This window comes from Manacus candei, unplaced genomic scaffold (genome assembly GCF_025592945.1).
Source record: "Manacus candei isolate 608988 ecotype Guabito, Panama unplaced genomic scaffold, ASM2559294v1 h1tg000060l, whole genome shotgun sequence".
Taxonomy (NCBI): Eukaryota; Metazoa; Chordata; class Aves; order Passeriformes; family Pipridae; genus Manacus; species Manacus candei.
In genome coordinates, this window is record NW_026138108.1 from 7,235,833 (window position 1) to 7,256,448 (window position 20,616).

General features: G+C 36.4%; 1 protein-coding gene across 7 annotated transcripts in view; it reads left to right on the forward strand.

The window, feature by feature from the left end:
- Window positions 1-20,616, forward strand: part of PLEKHA7 (pleckstrin homology domain containing A7) — a 156,779-nt gene that overhangs the window by 80,670 nt on the left and 55,493 nt on the right. For 6 of the 7 annotated variants that reach the window (XM_051803946.1, XM_051803947.1, XM_051803951.1 and 3 more), the window contains 2 exons: window positions 10,803-10,886; window positions 18,876-18,987. In XM_051803946.1, the coding sequence (XP_051659906.1) occupies window positions 10,803-10,886; window positions 18,876-18,987 (196 nt within the window). The remainder of the gene's footprint in view (window positions 1-10,802; window positions 10,887-18,875; window positions 18,988-20,616) is intronic. The other variant, XM_051803948.1, reaches the window with a different exon arrangement.

The following is a 20,616-nucleotide window of genomic DNA, read 5'->3' on the forward strand; positions in this document are numbered from 1 at the left end:
TATTAATGATTGCATTTTTTCTTCTTTGTATAAATGCTGTCTAGTAATGTTATTTATATTGTAGCATATTTTCCAGTCTATAGATGCCAAAAAGAATACTTTAATTCTGCAGCAACATTTCAATGGATTGTTTGGAAATGTCTGAGTTGTTTGTCTGCTTATCTGGCTTGGGACCACTGAGTATTTCTACATCTCTGTAAGGACTAGTTATCTCTAGGTTATTTCTTTGGGCAAGTTAGTCTGAAACTGTCAGCTTCAGATTGCTATATATTGATATAGCTACATATTTACATATTTATATAGCTATAAATACCTCCTCCCCTTTTTTTTTGTAGCTGATGAGCTTTTTGTTGAATTTAAAAGATATTTCTGGAAAATTTATAAACTGTGCATAATCTAAAAATATAATCTTCCATGTCTGTTTTACAGTTCCAATCCCTAAAATATTAATCTGAAATTGGTTTTAGGCTATGAATCATAGTGGGTTTCTTACTGCACAGTGGGGTAACTTGTATGATGAAAACATTTGAGTAAATAACATTTTACAAAAGGTTTATCTGCTTTATAGCTTTGGTCTCAGAACCATTTTATATGAGGTAGTAAAGGGTGTGATTAATACACGGTAACTTAATCATACTGTATTGATTAATGTGACTGGAAAAAAATATTTTTAAGAGATGCTAGTCTCTGACAGTGCAAATAACCCCTTCCTGTAATCTTTGAAGTTTTATTTAATGGCAGTGTCACCTATGATGTGTTTGGGGTTTTTTCCCTCCCTGGTAGGGATCAGTGTGCAGGTGTCATGCAGGGGTGCTGTGGGGCCGGGCTTTGGGCCATGTGTCTGAGGTCTGCACCATGTGCAGGAGGGAAGAAAGGCCCAGAAAGGAGGGATAATGAAGTTCTGCTAGGAATGGCTCCCAGTGCCCCAGTGTAAGAGCTGGTTAAGGAGCCTGCTCTTGGTTCTAACTGTGGAGTGTAAATTGGGCTCTGTGTGTGACTTACGACTGTGTTCTGTGAACGGATGCTGCTGTCACAGCTCTTGAACCTGTCAGTGTTTCAGTGCTGTAGGTGCTGGGCTGCTTTGGAAAGGAAAGTAACCTTTGTATAATTCATAGCTTTGAAGAGTCAGTCTGAAAAGCTCCATTAATTTATACCTGTTGCTCTAGGCAAGATGATCTTGTGTTACCAATCTTCTCTCAAGCAAAAGCTTGATATTAAGGGCCCTTCAGGACTACTGTAGTCCATTTAATATTTAAGATTTTATACGAAAAATATTTTACAAATGCATTTAAATTTGGAGGAGATGCATTACATTTTATTCAGTACAGTGAGTTGAGAGATTGGGGAAGGAAGAACTCCTTTAAAACAGTCAGGAATTACACAGACCAGAAGAAATAACTTCATTGCTGTAATTTTTTACTTTTTTGGTGTAAGCTGCAGATGAATAGAGTTTGAAGTGTTTCAGAGTTAACCACAAGATAGGCTGGAACAGTTTGCTACTAATGAAGGAACTTTTATTAATATATATGCCAGTAAACAGCTAACCCACAAGAATAGGTGTGCTCTGTGGGAATTGTGGTTTCTTCATATTAAACATGATTTCAGAAAATACAATGGTAATATCCTTGTTTATTCTTTAGCTTGGTGTCTGAAGGGATTGAGGTTTGTAGGATTACAGTCAATACTAGTATTGTGAAGCTGTGGAGGACATAGGTAGGGCTAGAGAGGGACAGAGCCAGACTCATGCGTGTTTTGAATGACCTTAGCTGCAGGAAAAGCTTTGGATGGAAAATGTGTCCTATTGGATATAAAGCACAGAACCACAGGAACCCAACCTGTATAAATTATCTTCTTTCATGGAATATTTATTAAGAGAATGTAAATGGGCTTTGGATTTAATTATTTGTTGAAGAAGTTAATTAATGGTGTTATTGAAGTTTGAAAGAAACCAGGTTTTAATGCTATTTTGAGTTTTTCTTCCTAAATGATGTGGAGTTTTTGCATTATTAGCAAAATCTGTTCTGCAAAACTTTCTTGTTTGATTTGGGTTTTGTTTGTGGGGGCTTTTTGGTTTTGTGGTAGAATTAGGAACTATACCCAACCTTACGCTTGTTGGACAACTTGTATTGGATGAGACATCAGGTCTCTAGTGCAACCTCCTGCTCAGAGCAAGGTCAGTGGTGAGGTCAGACAGGGTTTCTCAGTTCTTCCTCCACTCTAGTATTGAAAACTTCCAGCCTCTCTGGGCAACCTGTTCCAGTGCTTTGCCATCCTCACAGTACATATTCGTATCCTCAAGGTGAAAAAGCTTCTCCTATGAGCAGTCTGAAAGTCTTGCATTTCATTTTACACCTCTCTCCCGTACTCCCATCATCTACTACTATAAAGAGACTTCTTGATTATGTCCTGGCAGGAGACAGGGCTCCTTCAGCCTCTCCTCACACAGCAGGTGCTCCTTACCATTTTGGTGCCCCTCTGCTGAACTCGCTTTAGTTTGTTGATGCCCTTTCCTGTATGAGGAGGTCCAAAATTGGATTCAGTATTGTAGATTGTAACCCTGAGAGAACTTGATGGATACCAGCTATTCTTTAATTCCATTCTGGACACTTGTGATTTTGTAAAGAGGCAGTACTTGATTAAAACTCCGTTTTCATGGTATAGGTTGTGTAGATAAAGCATTTCTGCTTTATGGAGAGGGGAAAAGGGCAGTGTGTTTCTACGTTGTCTGAGGGCACACAAGGTCGCAGTCTGCAGTATTGTCCTCTGATAATCACTTTTTTTTGTATTATGCATTAAATTCAGTAAGTAATAAATCAGAGGCGCATTTGCTTTAAGTTAAAATTGATCACTGTTTTGAGGTTATATGTCTTATGTGACAGTGGAATGGAGTTTCGAAATCTATTTTATCCAGTTTTTATAGCTGTTGCATTGTTTCAGCTTTCTGCACTGTATGGCTTGTTACTTAGATGAAAACTGGATGCTGGAAAACTCATTTTTGCTTTCATGTTTAGAGCAATGTGGATTGTGTTGTCCTTTATCATGCAAGTCTTCCCATCAAAGTAAAATATGCTCAACTAGGACTAACGAGGGGTTTCAGCCTCCTTTGGTATATTTAGATGCTATGTATGTGAACACCTCTTCTATTTTAACCAGTTTTGTTATGACTTACAACTTGAGATGTATAATATTTTTGTGTAAAGCTTCTCTTAAATACTCTTTCCACACCAGTATGCTTATGTGGCAATGCTTGTTGGGTGCCTTCCTCACTAAACTCTTTAAATTATGGTCGATGTTGGAATATAAGAGTGCTGCTTTTACCCAGGGTGCTTTAGTCATATTACTTAATGATATCACCACTTTCTTTTTTATTAGAGAATGAATTTATTATTTAGTTTGTGTACCAGATCCAGAAGAAATAAATAATGTGACGTGTTGCTCTCTGTGTGCTGTTTCCGTGTGTCAGGATTGGTTTATGGCAGCATTTTTTTTAGAACTGTTCTGCAGCCCTGCTTCTGTAATGTGGTTATATTGTTTTCTTCTTTGTGTAAGGCTATACAGCAAATGCTGCTGAATGTGTTGGACAGAACTGAGTAGTGGAAAAATTTTAAGTTGCTGCTTTCCTATAACACCAATGACCTCCGGTGGAAAAGCACACACCTCCGTGCTTCCCAAAATCTTTGGTTGAAAAAAGTACTTGCCTTTGCCTTGAAAGATTCCATCAGACTACATCTGTCTAAGGAGTTTCTGCATCTGTTGGACTGCTGGGATTGTCCCATTGTCCCAACCATTTAATCCTATGGAAGCTGAAGTGTTTTACATCATTGCAGAAACATCTGTGCCAGCATTGGAGATGAGAAGGATTTGTGTGCCCATATAATGCCAGATACACATATACATATATATATATGTCTGCATACAAATATATGTATGTATAAATCACCAGTACATGTATTTAACTGTTGGACCTACTCCTGTTTCCATTTCAAACTTTCTTGTTTTGGCTTAGATGTTGTTAGATGTGATATTTGTAAGGAATGTACAACCTATGGGGTCTGCTGTTCATTTTGTGACATTGGTGACATTTCATTGTCACTAAAAGTCAAGATTGTTTTTGTTAGGTAGCAAAGTTGCAAATTAGATAGATAGTTTTGAAGATAGTGCATTTTGTTTTGGGGGTTTAAGGAGAATTGTCTGATTACCTTCGAATACTTTAGTGGGAAAGAAAGAAACAGTCCTAAGTGAGTTCCAAGCCTGAATTAAGATAATGTGATACAGTAACTTGATCTTCTACCTTTTAATTTTAATTTGCTGTTATCAGAGTTTTTTAATTTAATTTTTGATTTTGAAGGCAAGGATTGTGATTTTTCTGAAACAGCGAAAGTAAGGAAATAGAATCAAATTTGTGTTTTCTAAATGTTTCCTTGTCTTCAGGACTAACATGTTTTTTTCCCTTAATTTCAAGTTCCCTGAATGTGTTTTTTTTGTGAGTTAATAAAATTCTGATGGTGTCTCATGATATGCATCGAAAGGATTTGTGAATCAGCAGATGACTTCAGCCTGTATTACTCATGGAAATCTGTGTCGATCCTGTGATGACAGTGTATTCATCCTCTTATCAGTACTTATAATGACTGAAAATACTTTCAGTGATTCTGTGGCATTTTCCATATTAGCTTGCCACTGTTTTATTAGATCTGTTTTTGAAAGCATGTTCATTAACAAAATCCTTCCTGCTGATACTACTATTAGATAGTATAAATTATCTTTGGTACTTCATTAAGACAGGAAAAAATAATTTTTTCAGTTCCAAAGAAACTTGCAGTTCCTTTTTAACCTCACCATTAGTGAACTGGGTAGAAGGACAACACAATGTGACAGCGTGACTGTCTGTTTACTGTTAGTTTCAAACATTAATAAGATGTTTTATTCTTGTCTGCACGCTTTTACAAGAAGTGAAAATATAATAAAATCTGATCAACTTGTCCCCTTTATCTGTCTTCATAAGCACAGACTCTTGTGTTGACTGATAGTAGTCACAGACATAGTAGCTCAAGATAGTTGTAGAATTGTATTCTGACTAAACAGCTAAACACTTGTGAATTCTCAGGGGGGATGTAAAATTTGAGAGAATCACTTCTACTCTGTGATTATTATGCACTAGTTCCTAGATTAAGATGCTGATTAAATTGTATGAGGAGGTGAAATTTAGACTTTATGAAAGTCTTCTAGCCACTAATTACAGGATTTTACTGCTACTCTGAGGATACACTTTTACTATTTTAAACTGTGGATAATGTTTGATGTGTTGAAAAGATGAAGTTTTGTGTGCACGCAGCTTGTAGTGGGTGCTTTTGCTTGTGTAGTGTATTACACTGTGTTTTTCTTCCAGTAATATTACTTACACAGCTTTGAGGGCACTGTTTTTCTTGGACTATTTATTGATACTTGTTCTAACTAATTCTAAAAGCCAATATCCAAAAGATAATCAGAAGGCACTGCTGAAACTGTTTTGAAGCTGTTGATGTATTTGAGAAATATGTTATGAAGGAAAGCAAACTATGCCTGTTTTTTTGCCTGGTTAGATACAAGCACTTTCTCCTACTTGGAGTAACAACCTGCTGGCTGAACAGTGGTTCTTCACTGCACGAGTTCTTCTATCAGCTGCACCCACACCAGAAACTCCCACAGAAGTGTGGGTGCCCACCCATAACAATCATCACCATTTGGGGTATTGAGCATAAAGGGGTTTATGTTTATCTTGGCTTGCAGGTAAGTCAAGTAAAGGAGTCAGCCTACCTTGAAAATAAATGGTGTACAAGTGGCTCCTAATAATTTATAGGACAGTCTGTCCAATGACAACATGAATTTTTCTCGCAACCTATAAATTTGTTGTTAATGTGATGTAGAGTCAATCAATAATTGATTCACACATTTCAAGGTTCATCTGCCTGGGCATTTAAATTACTCCAGAGGCAATCTGTAAGCTTGCTTGACTTCAAATGAAAGGTCATCAGCATCACTCATGTCCAAAAATTAATAATTAGAACTTGGCTTTGACTCAAATACAAAATGAACTGAAGTCATGTTAATTATGAGTTCTGCAAAAGCATCCATGCAAGAAAAAGTGCCTGCCTGTGTCAATTATATTATAGAATTGGAGACTGGATTGTAGTTGTATGGTTTTCTTGTGTTAAAATCAGTTAAATTTTATCATACTATAGGTTAGTTTAGTGCAAGCAAGTGATAGGCAGCGTTAAATTTGCAGACTTGCTTAATGAACACCTGAGCAATGTTTTAGGCTGCATTTGGATGGTGAGCAGTAAGGTGCTATCTAAGGATAGACATGTCTGTCTGTCTGCACTCCCACCCAGCCAGCAGGAGCGTAACAACTTCCCGTTTTTAAGGTTATCTGTTATCTGGTTCCACCCCCACACCTGAACCCAGAGCCAGCTTAGAAGTGACATTAGCTGCTCAAGCAGCATGACTTCACGTGGGGCTCAGGTTAGCCAGGTGTATTCATTTTGTTTACATCTTGAAGGTCTTGAGTCTTTCTAAACTGCTTTAGTAAATCTGTCTTAAGACAGTGGGCGACTGTCAGTTCTTACACTGGTAAATGTTGTGTACACATGCTGTGAAATAATAGAATTTGTGTTGAGGTATCTAATTAAAAAGAAACGTGTTTAAACTCTGATTCCATTATGAAGGGTGTGAGTCTTAACTGTTACAAACCAACAGCAATCCTTGGAAAATGGTGTTCTGTAACTTTGAAGTTCAGAATTACTTCTAACAGTCTGTAGTGTAATTTAATAATGCTGGTAGTGGTAGATGCTAATGAATGTCATTTTTGTGTGGATTTTTCATGTTTTTATACTTGCTTTGGTTTGGTGACTCTGTTGATCAGTATTTGTACAAAATCAGAATAATACAAAACTGTTAGAATTAGGTTGCTAGGAAAAAATGCTGTATTTTCTCACACAGAAAATTTGTAACATTGCTAGAAAAGTTATCTTGGCATTTCAAATGTGTGGTGGTGTACTAATACAAATTTCAAAGCATTCAGAATTCACACAGTGAAGAATCATAAGCCTTTCCCGTTTTTGTTGAGGGCTATTAAGTCTTTCTCTAGTGAAAAAAACAGAATAAGAGGGGCATGAAGAGTGGAGCAGCATATCGTGTCCTTTTATCAAGGCACATTTATTGTGCCTGTTATACATGATAGATTTCTGGACAATAGGAACATATTCAGCAGTTGCTATTTGGAGGAAATACAGGTGATTAACTACTGTGAGGCTTGGTTAGCTGATGTGTCTGGAGAACAGCTGTGTCAGGTCTTTTCTTAGTCTGTGCTTGGAAGGAAAGGAAAACTTGCACTGCAACAGGTTTACTAGATCACTCACTAACGAAACTGTTGTTATCACTGTTGTTTAAACAGATATCCCTGTTAAGAAAATGTTTAAAAGACATGAAAGCAACAACAAGAAATTGTAATCTAAAGACCTAATGATTCAATTTCTCTTGTTCTAAGAAAAAGGTACTGCTAATAGTCTTGGAATAAATCTGTTTAAAAACTGAGAAAGCTTTAGAGGTATTGGAAGAATTAAATTATATTTTTAGGGAAAGATGGAGGTGTATAGAATGATAGAACAGAATTTTTATTGGAAGGAGCCCCTGTACACCATTAGATCTAACCCATCTTGTTCAGAACCAGGCCAGCTTCAAAGCTGGAACCAGCTCATAAAGTTTGATTTGGTTGCTCAGAGCCTTATCCGGCCGCATTTTGGATGTTTCCAAGGATGGAGATTCCACAGCTTTGCTAGGCAACCTCTTCCAATGTTTGACTGCTCTCATTGTGAACAAAAATCTCCCTGCTATCTAATTCCTTGTTGCAAGGCATTAGCCATCTGTTGTATAGGTTGTTTTGAATAGTATCGCTTATTCTTAATGAGTCCTGTGAGGCAAAACACTTAAACGCTCACTTTTCAAATTCAAATAAACCACTGTGTTCTGCAAAACTAATTGTTAGTGGCAGGGGTTTCACTTCTCTCTTCCCGGTCAAGTCCTACTTACTGAAGCTGCAGATATGCGGGAAGCTTTGCTTTTATATTCCTTCTCCTTCTGTGTGAAATTACCATCTGCATTTCGTGCAGTAACAGAGCCATCTCTCTGTTTCTCTGCTCTTAGTATTTGACATGCAAAACTTGTCCCAAAGTGCGTTTGCTCAGATATTTAAGAAGTGTTTAATTTGCAGCAAACACTTATTATTAGTAAGCAATATTTAGCCTATTAGTAATGTACTTCCTCTTGAATTGCAACAAGTGGACTAATTCATCTTCAGAAGACCTGATGAATTTATTTCCTGGGAAATAAAAAAACATTTGTGTACGTGCTAGTATGGTATACTTCCTAAACAACCCTAGAGCATTTCTGGAATACAGTCCTTTTTCTTAGTCTTAATTATAGAGTGAGTTATTAATGACTAGAAGCCTGCAGAGGAGAGCTTGTTGACAGTTTGGCTGCCCCTGGAGAATATAACTGGCAAGGTACTTTGATTTTTCTAAGCTAACAAGGTATCTGCCTTTTTGTTAGCAGTCCTAACCTAAGCATCAAAGGTTAAACAGACTACTTCAGGCCTGATTTTAGAGGAAACACTTTCAACATAAAACTGGACTGTGTGAGAAACATGGAGCTAATTGTTAGTGTTAGAATTTCTTTATTATTTTCTTTGAAAACATCTGCAAGTTCCTGTCCCTCTCTTCGGATGTAGACCCAAAATTAAAATATAAACTCACATAAAAACGCTTCTTTAGAAATAAACAGTACTCCTCAGTCTTTTTGTGAGGAAGAGGATCCTGACTGCTTTGTTGATGTTAGCACTGTGTGCTTATCGGAGACACTTTCTCTGGATCTCTGATTTCATGGGAAAAGCTGAAGAGTTAGAAACTGCAAAGGTCCTTTATTAACCCACAGCTGTAGGAGAGGTCAGTTCTCACCAGCCTAGGGAGCAAATGCTGTCGCTGGTGCCGCAGAGCAGTTGATGGCCAAATATCTTGTTGACAGTTTCCAATGGCTTTAGGGTGAGAATTTTTGTAAGAGGTGGGGCTGGAAAAAGTCCTTTTGGTGTTACATAAGTTGTTACAGCTCTCAGCTTATCATTGGAAATGTTGTTATATGAGTTCCTTATATCAGACTTCCTGTAGCAAGGCACATTGGAAAAAGGATGAGAAGCTGATGGCACACCAAACATCCTCTGCTGTTTGTGGACCAAGTGGGACTTAGCATGAACAATTTATGGGATTTTTGTTGCTGTTGGGGTTTTTTTGGTTATTTGGTTGGTTGGTTGGTTTTGGTTTGCTTGGTTTTGGTTTGTTTTTTAAATCAAGGCATGTCTTGAGCTATTTACTCATGGCTGCATGAGCTGATTGATTTTTAGCTGTCCTTTACTCATCAGAAAGAGTGTTATCTCTTGGGAATTTCATTACTCTGAAACATCAAAATATTTCTTTATGCCTTATTCTGGTTTTGGGGGGACGTCCTGCTGTGCTAGACAACAGGGTCAAAACTGTAAGACATGAAACTGCTGGGTATTATGAAAGGAAAAACTCCAAATCTTTAAGCAAAAAAATTGGTCAAGTTTTCATTTTTGGCTCTTTGAAATATAATCCTTTTGAACGCCTTTTAATTTTTGTTTTCTGAATATACTCACAGGGTGTTACTGTTTTGCTGCACTTGGTGGGAATTCTAGTTTGGATGTTTATCTAAAAATTGTTAATAAACCCAGAAAAATTCAGAACCTTGAATAAGTGAGCACTTCGTTTACTACTCTCTCTAATTCTAAGGCTAAGAGCATGTCAGCCATGACCTTTCTAATTCTAAAGTAAGATCTTTAATTTCTTATTTCTTTAAAATATGTGATTTTTATAGAGTCATTCTTTTGGACAGAAGAATAAAGGGCTCACTACGTATAAGACTCTACAGAAATTGTCTTGTGTTTTCTGTACAATTAACTGAAATAATTGATTTTGGGGAGGAGGGAAGACTACCAGTTTAAACTGAAATAAGCTTTCTTCACTCCATATTTTTGCATTACATGAGTGCAGTTACACAGATAGGTAAAATATTTATCTTTAATGAGTAGCAATATTTCACAGGGGGTAGCAAAACATCTAGATCGTGCTGTGAGGGGAAAGTTGATAGAAATTCCTGACTTTAATTCAACTGAGATAAAATACTAAATTATGTTGTTTTATACAGACCATACAGCTGAATGGCTGCATGAAGGTGTGAAGAAAAATCATCAAAGAAATGCCATACTAGAAGAAAAAAAAAAGCAAGAAATGGCTTCCACATAATGTCTCTGTGATCTGATTAAATAATACAAAATGTGTAAAATGTTGTCTAGCAGCATTTCAAGTTATTTTAGTGGTTCTGTTCTGTGAAAGTTACAGCAACATAATTCAATACATTATGTTACGTGTTATATTTAAATTATCTGGTAATAGTCAGGTTTAAATGGTCATAAATTCAAGTGTATCTCTCTAACTAAGGATTGTAACTAGTTTAGTTTTAAAACATTAACTTGTTTAATAATTAAATGGTACAGTGTACCACTGGCAAAGTCAACAAGAACACAGGAAGGAGCTGAAAACATTTCAGACTTGAAAAGTACCTCAGAAATATGTTTCATTTCTGGAATAGAGCTGTAAAGCATCAATATAAATAGTTCTGCCTTTTAGAGATCATATTTTACTGAGTTTAGCAATATTAATTTCCTTTTTTCTTTTTTCTTTTTTTTTTCTTTTCAGCCATAATCAGCAGACCACATCATTTAGACATCCTGTGACAGGACAGGTCTCTCCAGAAAATATTGAATTTATTTTGCGAGAAGAGTAAGTAGTTTTATACCCATGTCAAGAGGTCTAAAACAGTAGCACATTAACCTACAGTAGATTAGTACTTTAGATTGTTAACAGTTCTTTTGATATTGTAGCAAAAATGTCATTGAGATTTATGCTTAAAATTTTACTTCTCATTGTGATAGTATGTTTTTGATTCCAGCAGTGTTCCATGCTAGGGCTTGAGAGAAAATCTTTATCAAATCTTTTAAAAAACCCAGACAAACCCAAAAATAAACAAACAAAAAAGGCAGTATATATAGGATATTTGAACAGTGATGCTTTAGCCTTGTATGAATATCAGATATACAGAACATAAATGAAAAATGTTTTTAGAGCAAGCTGGAAGGTTTATACTGAAATTGAAATACGCAAAATATTACTAGTTTCCGTTGTACTTCCTTGATTATCTTATGTTTAAGATGTTCTACATTGATTAGACATTCTTCTTTATTCTGGAGAAATGGTGTAGAATGTATTAGTTTCCAGCATATTTTATCTTGATTGTCTGATTTGAAAAAAAAAAAGAAAAAGAAAAAGGAAGAAATATGCGTATGTTCAAACTGGTGAATTTGGGCATGTCTTTGGTCTTGGATTGGATCATGCCCTGCTTCATTGTAGGGTTTAACTACTGCTGTCATCCTTGCTGTACACTGGATTGCTCCTGGAATCCCTCTTGTAATGGAACGACTGTAATGGTGTCTTCCCTAGACAGAAAACACAGAGTCTAGGAGAAGGTTCTACATCACTTCTAAAACCACTCCAAAGGCAACAAGAATGGGACAACACCAGTTGCTTTTCCTTTTCCAACACTGTTTAAGCAGCCTCTAGCCCCTCATTTATGACAGAGGCTGATCATCATGCTGTAATGGCCGTGATGTGGGGGTTTGTGTGGCTGCCCAGATGATTCTGAACACTTTGCATTTCAAACTCTCTGATATTTAGTTTGCTTTAAATTCAATTCAAAGTAGTTATTAAGAAAAATGAGACACAGAGAAGGGCCATGCAAGACTCCTAGGAGACTGAGTCCTTTCTGGCAAAATCTTCTGCTGTGGACTTGGAGAGGAAGAAGGTAGAGCATGACTGTAAAGCTCAGAGGTTCTGATGTAGCCCTGAGAAGGAGCTCTCAAACAGTTCAAAAAACAAACCAACCAAATAAAAACAACATTAGCAACAAAACCCCAACAAAACCCTCCAACTTAACAGCTGCCCTCCCCCAAATCCAAACCAAAGCTAACAGCCAATTCTACATTAATGTGCCTGCTGAGAACTAGCATGAAATAAAACATTGTGGGAGAGGCCTGTGATTAAGTATGAAGGCTGTGGGATGACTACTGAGCTGGAGGTCACCCCAGCTGTTCAGTGGCATGCAGGTGACTTGTTGCTCAAAGGGGTTTGTCTCGTTCCAGTTATGCAAACAAACTGCTCCAGCTCATTTAGTGAGGTGAACAGGTACATTGCAGTGGAGTAAATCTGAAAGACATTATGGACAGTAACCATTGTGTATCGGTGTTCCAACTTCTATCCACTGATTGATTTTTAATTCATCTGTTTTAAAGTTTCAGTCAAGTTTAATATAAATTTGTAGATGTGTACTGGAAAATAGTTGTTTGGATACAACTCCTTGGAGTGCCTGCTTGGGTTAGTCATACTTCCCCAGGCTGTTTTTGGTTTTGTAATCATGGTAGCAGATAAAATATTAAAAGCAGGATTGAAAGAACTGCTTGATGGTGGCACATGATTTTAGTAATCTTTAATGTCTGTTAGCAAATTTTTTGGAAGAGAAATGAAAGTGCTTATTTGGAGGGCAATCAGATGAATGAGCATCTGTAGACTTCAGTTACTCAGACTGCGATGATATCAAAACCAGGAAAAATCTTACATAGTAGGAATAGTAGGAATTGATGGAGAGAGGTGGTTTTTATTTTAAAAGAAGAGGGAATGGCTGGAGGGATATGTTTGTAGTGGAAACAGTCTGTGCAAAAACATTTTTCTAAGCTTTATTATTGACTTAAAGTACATACAGTGTTTTTGAAAGTAGACGTTTTTAATCTGTCAAGTTAAAATTGCTTTAAAAATGTCTTTTTCAAATGTGTGGGATGCTCTGGTTTCCTCAGTTTCATACCACTTTTATGCAACAATAGGGGTTTAACACAGATGCTGTTCATCACGATCATATCTGAGTTCCTGTCAAGTGACGCTGCCTGACACCTGTGGATGTCTCTGCTGAAATCAAAGTAGCTGCTAGCACCTCCCTGTCTTCAGGAATTGTAATGGAACTATGCCACATTTTCATTCTTTTCCCTCAGGCATCAGGGATTTCTTACAATCAGTGTTGTTGATCATGTATTAGTTTGGAATCAGTGTAGTAGATCATATCATGTGATGAAATGACTTCCACAAGCAGGACTTGGTCAGAAAGGAAGTCTCTGGATTGGCATGGCCTGTGGAAACTTTCCATTGTGAGATCCTTTGACCACGAATACTTTTTCCTATAGCTGAAGAATCCTGTCTGAAGTAGTAGCACTCTTACTTGTTCTTCAGTGTGGTTGTGACATGATTTATTACTGATGGGTTGATTTTAATTTAAGATTAGGGCCAAAGGCAGGAGTTGTAACCAGATATTGACTGGAAGCTAGTGGGGAGAAGGAAGCACCAACTTGTTCAGGCTGCAGCAAACATATCCATTTAAAAGGACACATTTAACATCAGAAAAGTAATTTACAGTCATCTAGAAATGATGAATGTAGGGACTGCTCTGGCCATTCCTCATCCTGGAAGCAGTGTTCTGGCGAGAAGATTTGAAAACAAGTTTTGGAGAATGACGTCAATAAATGATGTAATTCTAGCTTGATGGTGACTCAGTTGTGAACCACATGCCCTTGCTTCACTTGATCAAATGAGAACTGGGTACTTTCAGTAGAAGACTGAGACTGTATTTCACTAGTCTTTTCCCAAGGCATTTAAACAATATCACATCAGTTTTGCTTTTTTAAGCTGAAATCTGGTTTCCTCAACTCCATTGTGACTGGAACCTGTGATTTTTTAATTATATTATCTTTGATCCTTATACTATTCCTTCTTCCTAAAGGTGTTCTTATTTAGATTTTTTTTTTAAAACAGTGATTCCTTATTTCCTAACACATTCTTAGCTGGGACCACTGTGAAATCCCTACCTCTTATTTTGTTTTTCCAAGCTTAGCAGATTTGGTCACTTTGTGTGTGGGATGTGTGTTCAGTAGCTTTCACTAACTCTACTTGAGAGCCAGCTTTTCTGTATGTCACTTTCAGATTTATTTTTTTTCTGATGGAGTGATTGATTATAGGTGAATGCAGTATTCAGCACATGAGCTCATTGTTTGTTATAATAATTTAATTGTACTTTGCCTTCTCTATGCCTTTACTAATAATTCTTAACATTCTTTGGCTGCTGCTACTCCTTGTGCTTAGATTTAAAAATATCCTTTCCTTGCCAGTGTTGTTTTGAGTGATAAAAGCTGCAGAGATGTTTTTCATTTCTTCCTCTTTTGAATTACTTTTCTGTTGTTGACACTGAATTCAGTTTGGCATCTTATCATTTGGTTACTCATATCTGAAGATTAATTTTTTATCTGTTCCTGCCAGCATTTCAGTTTTTATCCAGAATAATTTTTGTTCTCTATTGACTTGGTTTTTAGGATCACCTCTAAATAAACTGAGCATCTTACTGTATGGGAAACCTCTCTGGTAGACTCCCTCCATTTCACAACTGCCTCTTGATTTCTGTGCTGTACTTTCATGTTTTTAATGAACCCTTAATCCACAAAGGCACCTTTCTTAAACAACCAGTGGGAAACTGAGAATTAATGATAAGGCTGCCAGACAGGTGTTAGGTTTATTTTACCACATTGTTACATATGTGTTTCTCTGAAAAACCTATGATAGAATTTCTTAGGATAGATGTATGTACTGTTTAGATTTCTCCTCTCTTATCTTTCTTTAAATAACAATTCTTTAAGTAATTGTATACAGAAAGGAAGAATAAGGCATATGCACCCACATACCTAATTTTATCTGTGTTAAACACTAGTAGTTGTGTATTAGGATCTGTATGATGTATTTGCCATAGTAGTGTGTTTGCGAATGAGAAGATAGTACTTTATCCTTTAGAAAAGATTAGACCTGAACATCAATGTAGACATATAGGGGGGAAAAATACAGAGTGCTTAATCCAGTGAATGTTATTTTCTTTCTTGCCTGTTTTCGTGTGACTGATGAAACCTTTGTATTACCTCTGGGTAGAGAGCCATCTTATTTCATTTATTGCGTTTGGTTACTATAGCAGCAAAAATATCAGGTGGAGAGAAAAGAGGAAACCCAAACAACTCAGAAATATCTGCCATGTTTACATATATAGAAATACTAGGACAGTTGGTTTTTTTTTCTAGCTGATTAGGAGATTTATGGGTAGTAAAACCAGATTGACACAATGTAATTGCATCATGTATGATCCAACCAAATTAAGTTTTTAAGTTGCAGTTGTGAATGTCGATCTTCCAAGTCGACCGATCTTTATGGTCTATTAGAGCAAAGGAATGTGTTCTCTCATGAGTATTGCATTTTCAATATGGGCTACTGGTGTAGTTGTTTTTTATTGTTCAGTGTTGGTTTTAATAACTCGAATATTGGCTATATAACTCTTTTAGCTGGTAAATGTTATTTCTGTAGATATACTAGCACTGCATAAGTAGTGCAGAGAGCTGCTTGACAGGAGCTACTATATAGAGTGTTATTTTCAAGTACTTAAAAAAAATTTACACAGTACTGGGGCTCCAAATGTACATACTGCACTTCTGTATGTGTATGCACACACTTGGGGGAGGCACAAAGAAAACTAGCCTGAAAATAGTCAAAACCCATCACTATGAAGACAGAATGTGGTATCTTGGATAACAGATATTATCAGACATCTTTGGTAATAGTGATATTGAACTAATGCTTCTGAATGCACCGTTAGTGCTGTAGTCACTTATTTTTAAAGTTGAATCTGTAAATACTGTTAGGACAGCATTAACTCCATTAACATGCCAGGATGTTTCATGTAATTCTTCATATTCTGCCTATTTTTATTTGATTTAAAAACAGACTGAGAATATTAATTAGCTGTTAAGAGACTTGAATACCTGAGTTTTGTTATGTTCTGATTTCATGCAACAAATCTATTGTATCCTTGAAATATATACAAATACTGAAGTTAATTTTCAATATTGTTTGGTGTTTTCTGTTACGTGTCAGATACAGCAAGTTTAGATAACCAGTATTTGCTGACAAAGACTTTTCATTTTTAGGAGAATAATATTGTGTTTTCTCTTTCAATGGATTAAATGTCTCTTTTGCTGGCTATTTGAATTCTTCCATGGCAACAACCTCACATTTTTTAAAAAGCATTTTTCTGCTTGTGAATTTGAAGTTCATCATTAATTTGGTACTACTAGAAAAGGAAAGCTCGATATATTGGCAGTGATCACTTCCAGTAGCAAATGGAAGAGAAATCACTATATGACCACATAATAAATGCTTAGAAATTACACATTCATCATTGCATTATGGTTTTCTGATAGTGATGGTCTTGTTAAACATATAAAGCTTATCTTCCTCTCTAGTTCTTCTACTTTTCTTTTTTTTTTTTAAGTGAAGTATTTTTAACCAGCTGTGAACATTATCTAGAGGAATAGTGAAAATCAGTTCAATCAGAGTTGAATTTTAAATTAAAACCATTCCTCTGGGATTATTCATCTTTTTTTATTAATTTTTTTATTGAAAAAATTAATTCCAATTTGTCAAAACTTAAATTTGATTTTTTATTTTTCTCTCTTCTGAGAAAGGTAGCTCTCTGAAATAGCTACTCTATTAGAAGAAAGCAACGTAATCCAATCATATTATCTAAAGTCTGGAAAGGCAAAAGATTTTCTGAACATGTATGTTATGTGCTCTTTCCACCTCCTCCTTTCCTCCCTCCTCAACCCAGTAAGTACCTGGATAATAACGTGTGACTGTCCTACAGTGTAACGCTCAATGTTTGTGGTGGGAACCTTGTAGAGAATCTAAACCTCAAGGCAAGAAGGGAGATCTCTTGTCTTCTGAAGCCAGACCTTTTTCTTGGATGTGTTTTGGTTTCATGCTTTTGTGACTCATTTCTAGTGGCTTTCTTAATGATATAAAATCTAATATTTTCCATTTTGAGGAAGCAGTGTAGATGATTCTCACACCCCTGTTAGTGTTCCTCCCAAACTGAAGTACCTACTCTTGGTTTAGTTGCCTTGAGCAGGGAAATGGAACTATTTTGGTAAGTAGATATTAGGAGAAGGCAAGTAAGATGCAGGCACATTGTACATCTGTATTTTCTACCTATTTTGAAAGTTTATAAAGTGGGAAGGGAGCAAGACAGAAATAGCTTAGTCAGGCAGTTTCATATATGGGAAGTGTCTTAATCTTTTAACTGTATATTCCAGTTGAAGTAGGATACCTGGTCCATAAGAGGTAAGGCAAACTGACTCAAATGATATGATGAAGCTCTCGTGCTTTAAAGGATGGCCAGGAATTTTGGCCTGGCCTTGCTGTAGTTTGTTCTCATATCTTGGACCTGAGCTTATGTGTAAAGTCTAGCAAGAAGGGACTTAAGCCAAATAAGCAAGGCATAAAGAAAATGGGACCAAGGTTGTGTTACTTGCTTGCAAGCTTAATTGAAACTCTGTGGTAACAAATGGAAAAATGTGCTGTCCCTGACACCAAATCCCCTATAAAAGCCTTTGAACTGGTAATTGTTGAGATTGTAACTGAGGAAGAGCAGTGATGGCAAATGCCTTGATGTAGATAAATCTTGTGTTGAGCTGCTACAGTCACAAACTATTCTTCTCTGTTCTCATGAGTGTTAACTGCTCAGAGTTACTCTGTTTTCTGTTGTGTTCAGAACTGGAATGAATTTAAGTGCTAGCAACAGCCATATTTGGTGTGGCTTGTATGTCATATTTTTTGGTTTTTTTTGTTTTTAATAACTGGCTTTGCTGACTTACTGAGATGGAAAAAGGAAAATCATGGGTTGTTTATTGTTTATTTTGTTTTCTGATGTGACCGTATTGCTACTTATTCCTAAAATACAATTTGCTAAATTATGTCATTAATGATTTTTGAAAATGCCACCTATGGTTTTAATTCACAGGTTGGTGTCAAGCTTGGCTGCTGGGGCTTCTCTTCACAACTTGCATATGCGATTCAACAAGATTTTGCCCCTACATTTATCCTCTTATTTCTTCATCTGGGCAGCTGTACTGAATTCTTACTTGTTGAACGGGTTCTTCTGGTGGGATTGACCTCACCTGTGCTTTAAACGGGTATCTGAGCTAGTTATCAGGATTTCTGGAATCTTAGTATGACTCAGAAGTTACATATTTCTAACAATATCTGCCATGAATTGCATCATTTCACTAAAAGAGTGTTTTAATAATTCATATTATGGTATGAATCATATTTTGGGCAGATGCAAAGATCTAACATTAAGTTAGTGAAAGATCTAACAGTAGACTGGTCTCACTTTGATTTTAAATAAGAAGCCTGTTATTGCAAAGTGCTGATTCCTGTCTTTCCCTCCCCAATATTTGCTCTTTCACATGTTTGCAGCCAAGTCTCTAAATTGGGCACAGTTTAGTTTCTCTGCATTAACCCTATCTTCTCTGAGTGCTCTTTGTTATGTCTTGATTCTCTTTGGCAGTTTTTTCGCTCCTGATACACAGACAAATACCAATCATCAGATGTCACTGGCAGCATCTGCTTGAGAAAGACCTGAAATGAAAATAACAGGAGTGGTGCAAAGGAAGTTGCAGGTTTATGGGAAATATTTGACTAGCTTGTTGTTCATTTGCACACTGTGAATCTTAAATATGAAAAGGCAAAGCTGACTGTTTGAAACAATGTGGTTTAGATTATCTGGTTTTGTTTATTTTCTAGACAGAATTCATCTATGTCCAAGCAACAAATAAACCAAAGACCTTCAAGCATGGTCAGTGAAACGTCCACTGCAGTAACTACATCTGCTGTTGATACAAAACCTGGCTCTAAGGTAAAGGAAAAAGCTATTGTTTCAGCTTGTTAACTAGAATTTTACTCACTTTAAATCCAATACTCTTTTAATGCTGGTTTTAATATGGCCATGGGTTTAGCCTAGAAGTCTAGTAGGATCTCAAAGTAGAAGTAGTGTTTTCTACCCAAGCAAAAATCTTTTTTGCAGCACTGTGTGCAGCTGTAACAGCAGTGTTACAGCACTTTTAGAAGCACTTGTATACCCAGATAATGTTGTTCAATATAATTTGAAAAATGGGGATTATTGTGACATGGGAAATTTGAGAGTCTTCTTATGAATCAAAGTAATTATATATCATACTAGTATTTCTCCAAGTTTTTTGATAGTTCAGTATATATGGCAAGAAGTGCTGCAGACTACCAAGAATTATAATTTGTATGTATATATAAATTTTCCATGAGACCTTACTGCTGTTCCTCCTCTTAGTAACAACTTAAATCCTCTCTGCCATCACTGCAATTCAAAACCAGTGAAGGCGCTAAGCTTACACTCATAATGTTTAATAGAAGAAGAAAATGTTTAATAACATTCTTTGTCATTGACAAAGGGCTGTGTTTATTATTGCACAAAATATAATAAAATGCTGTACTTGAAGTGTCACCAGCTATTTTAATGCTTCTTTGACCTTACAGTAAATTATAGTAGTGAGAATGGTAGCGGGTGGATAAAAAGAAAAAAAAACAATACTGGAAGAATTAGCAGAGATAAGATAGATTTCTTAACTTTGCCTTTAGTTCTTAAACTTCTCAGGTTTTTTTAGATGCAGAAGTGAGCAACCTCTTATATAATGGAGTTGAAGAAAGGACTTTGCTGAATTTTTTGCAATTTCTGTTGAATATATGAAATATTTTTCTGATGTTTTGATGTGCTTGGGTGAATATTGGAGAAGATGTAAAGAATTTCATGAAAAGCTAAAAAAAAAATTTTAAAAAAAATTTTTTTTAGATCCAAAGTGTTTAAGTCACTGCGCCAACACAAAAGGCTGTTGTGTGTCAAATCTCAAGAATACATTTATCTTTAAAGTGCTAGATGAAGTTATCACTGCAAACAGTAGGCCTGATAGGTTGCCTGAATTATTTGATACGTTTCTTTTTCATATTTTAATGTATGACTTTACCAAAGTACGTCAGCATTGGTGTTTACTTTATTTATCCTCCTTACTCTGATTTTTTTGAGCCTTAGAAGCATTAGAGGCAGAAGGTTCATTTTTTCACTCCTAAAACCAGCAGGCTTACTGGAGACCTGATACTCTGCTTTGAGCAGGGCAATTCTCCAGTGACACAGTTGGCTTTAACATGCCCAGGATTGCACTTGTGATGCACACTTCCTGTCACCTGCTGCTGCTGTTTCCCTTTGTCACATGCTTGCACTGATCTAATCAGAGATCAAAAGTGGTGACTGGGTACAACTTACAGGGCCATTCACGTGCTAGACACTGAATCACTGGGGATTTCAGAATTGCACAGCTAAAGGTGAGGGTAATGCTTTTTTATCACAGCTTGGAGAATATCCAGAATCTCCTCCCAAAACTTCAGTTTGTCTGTTTTTGGTCTCCGCTTCTGTTCTGTTTGCTGTCCTGTATAAGTGTGGCCACACATGCTTCTGGCA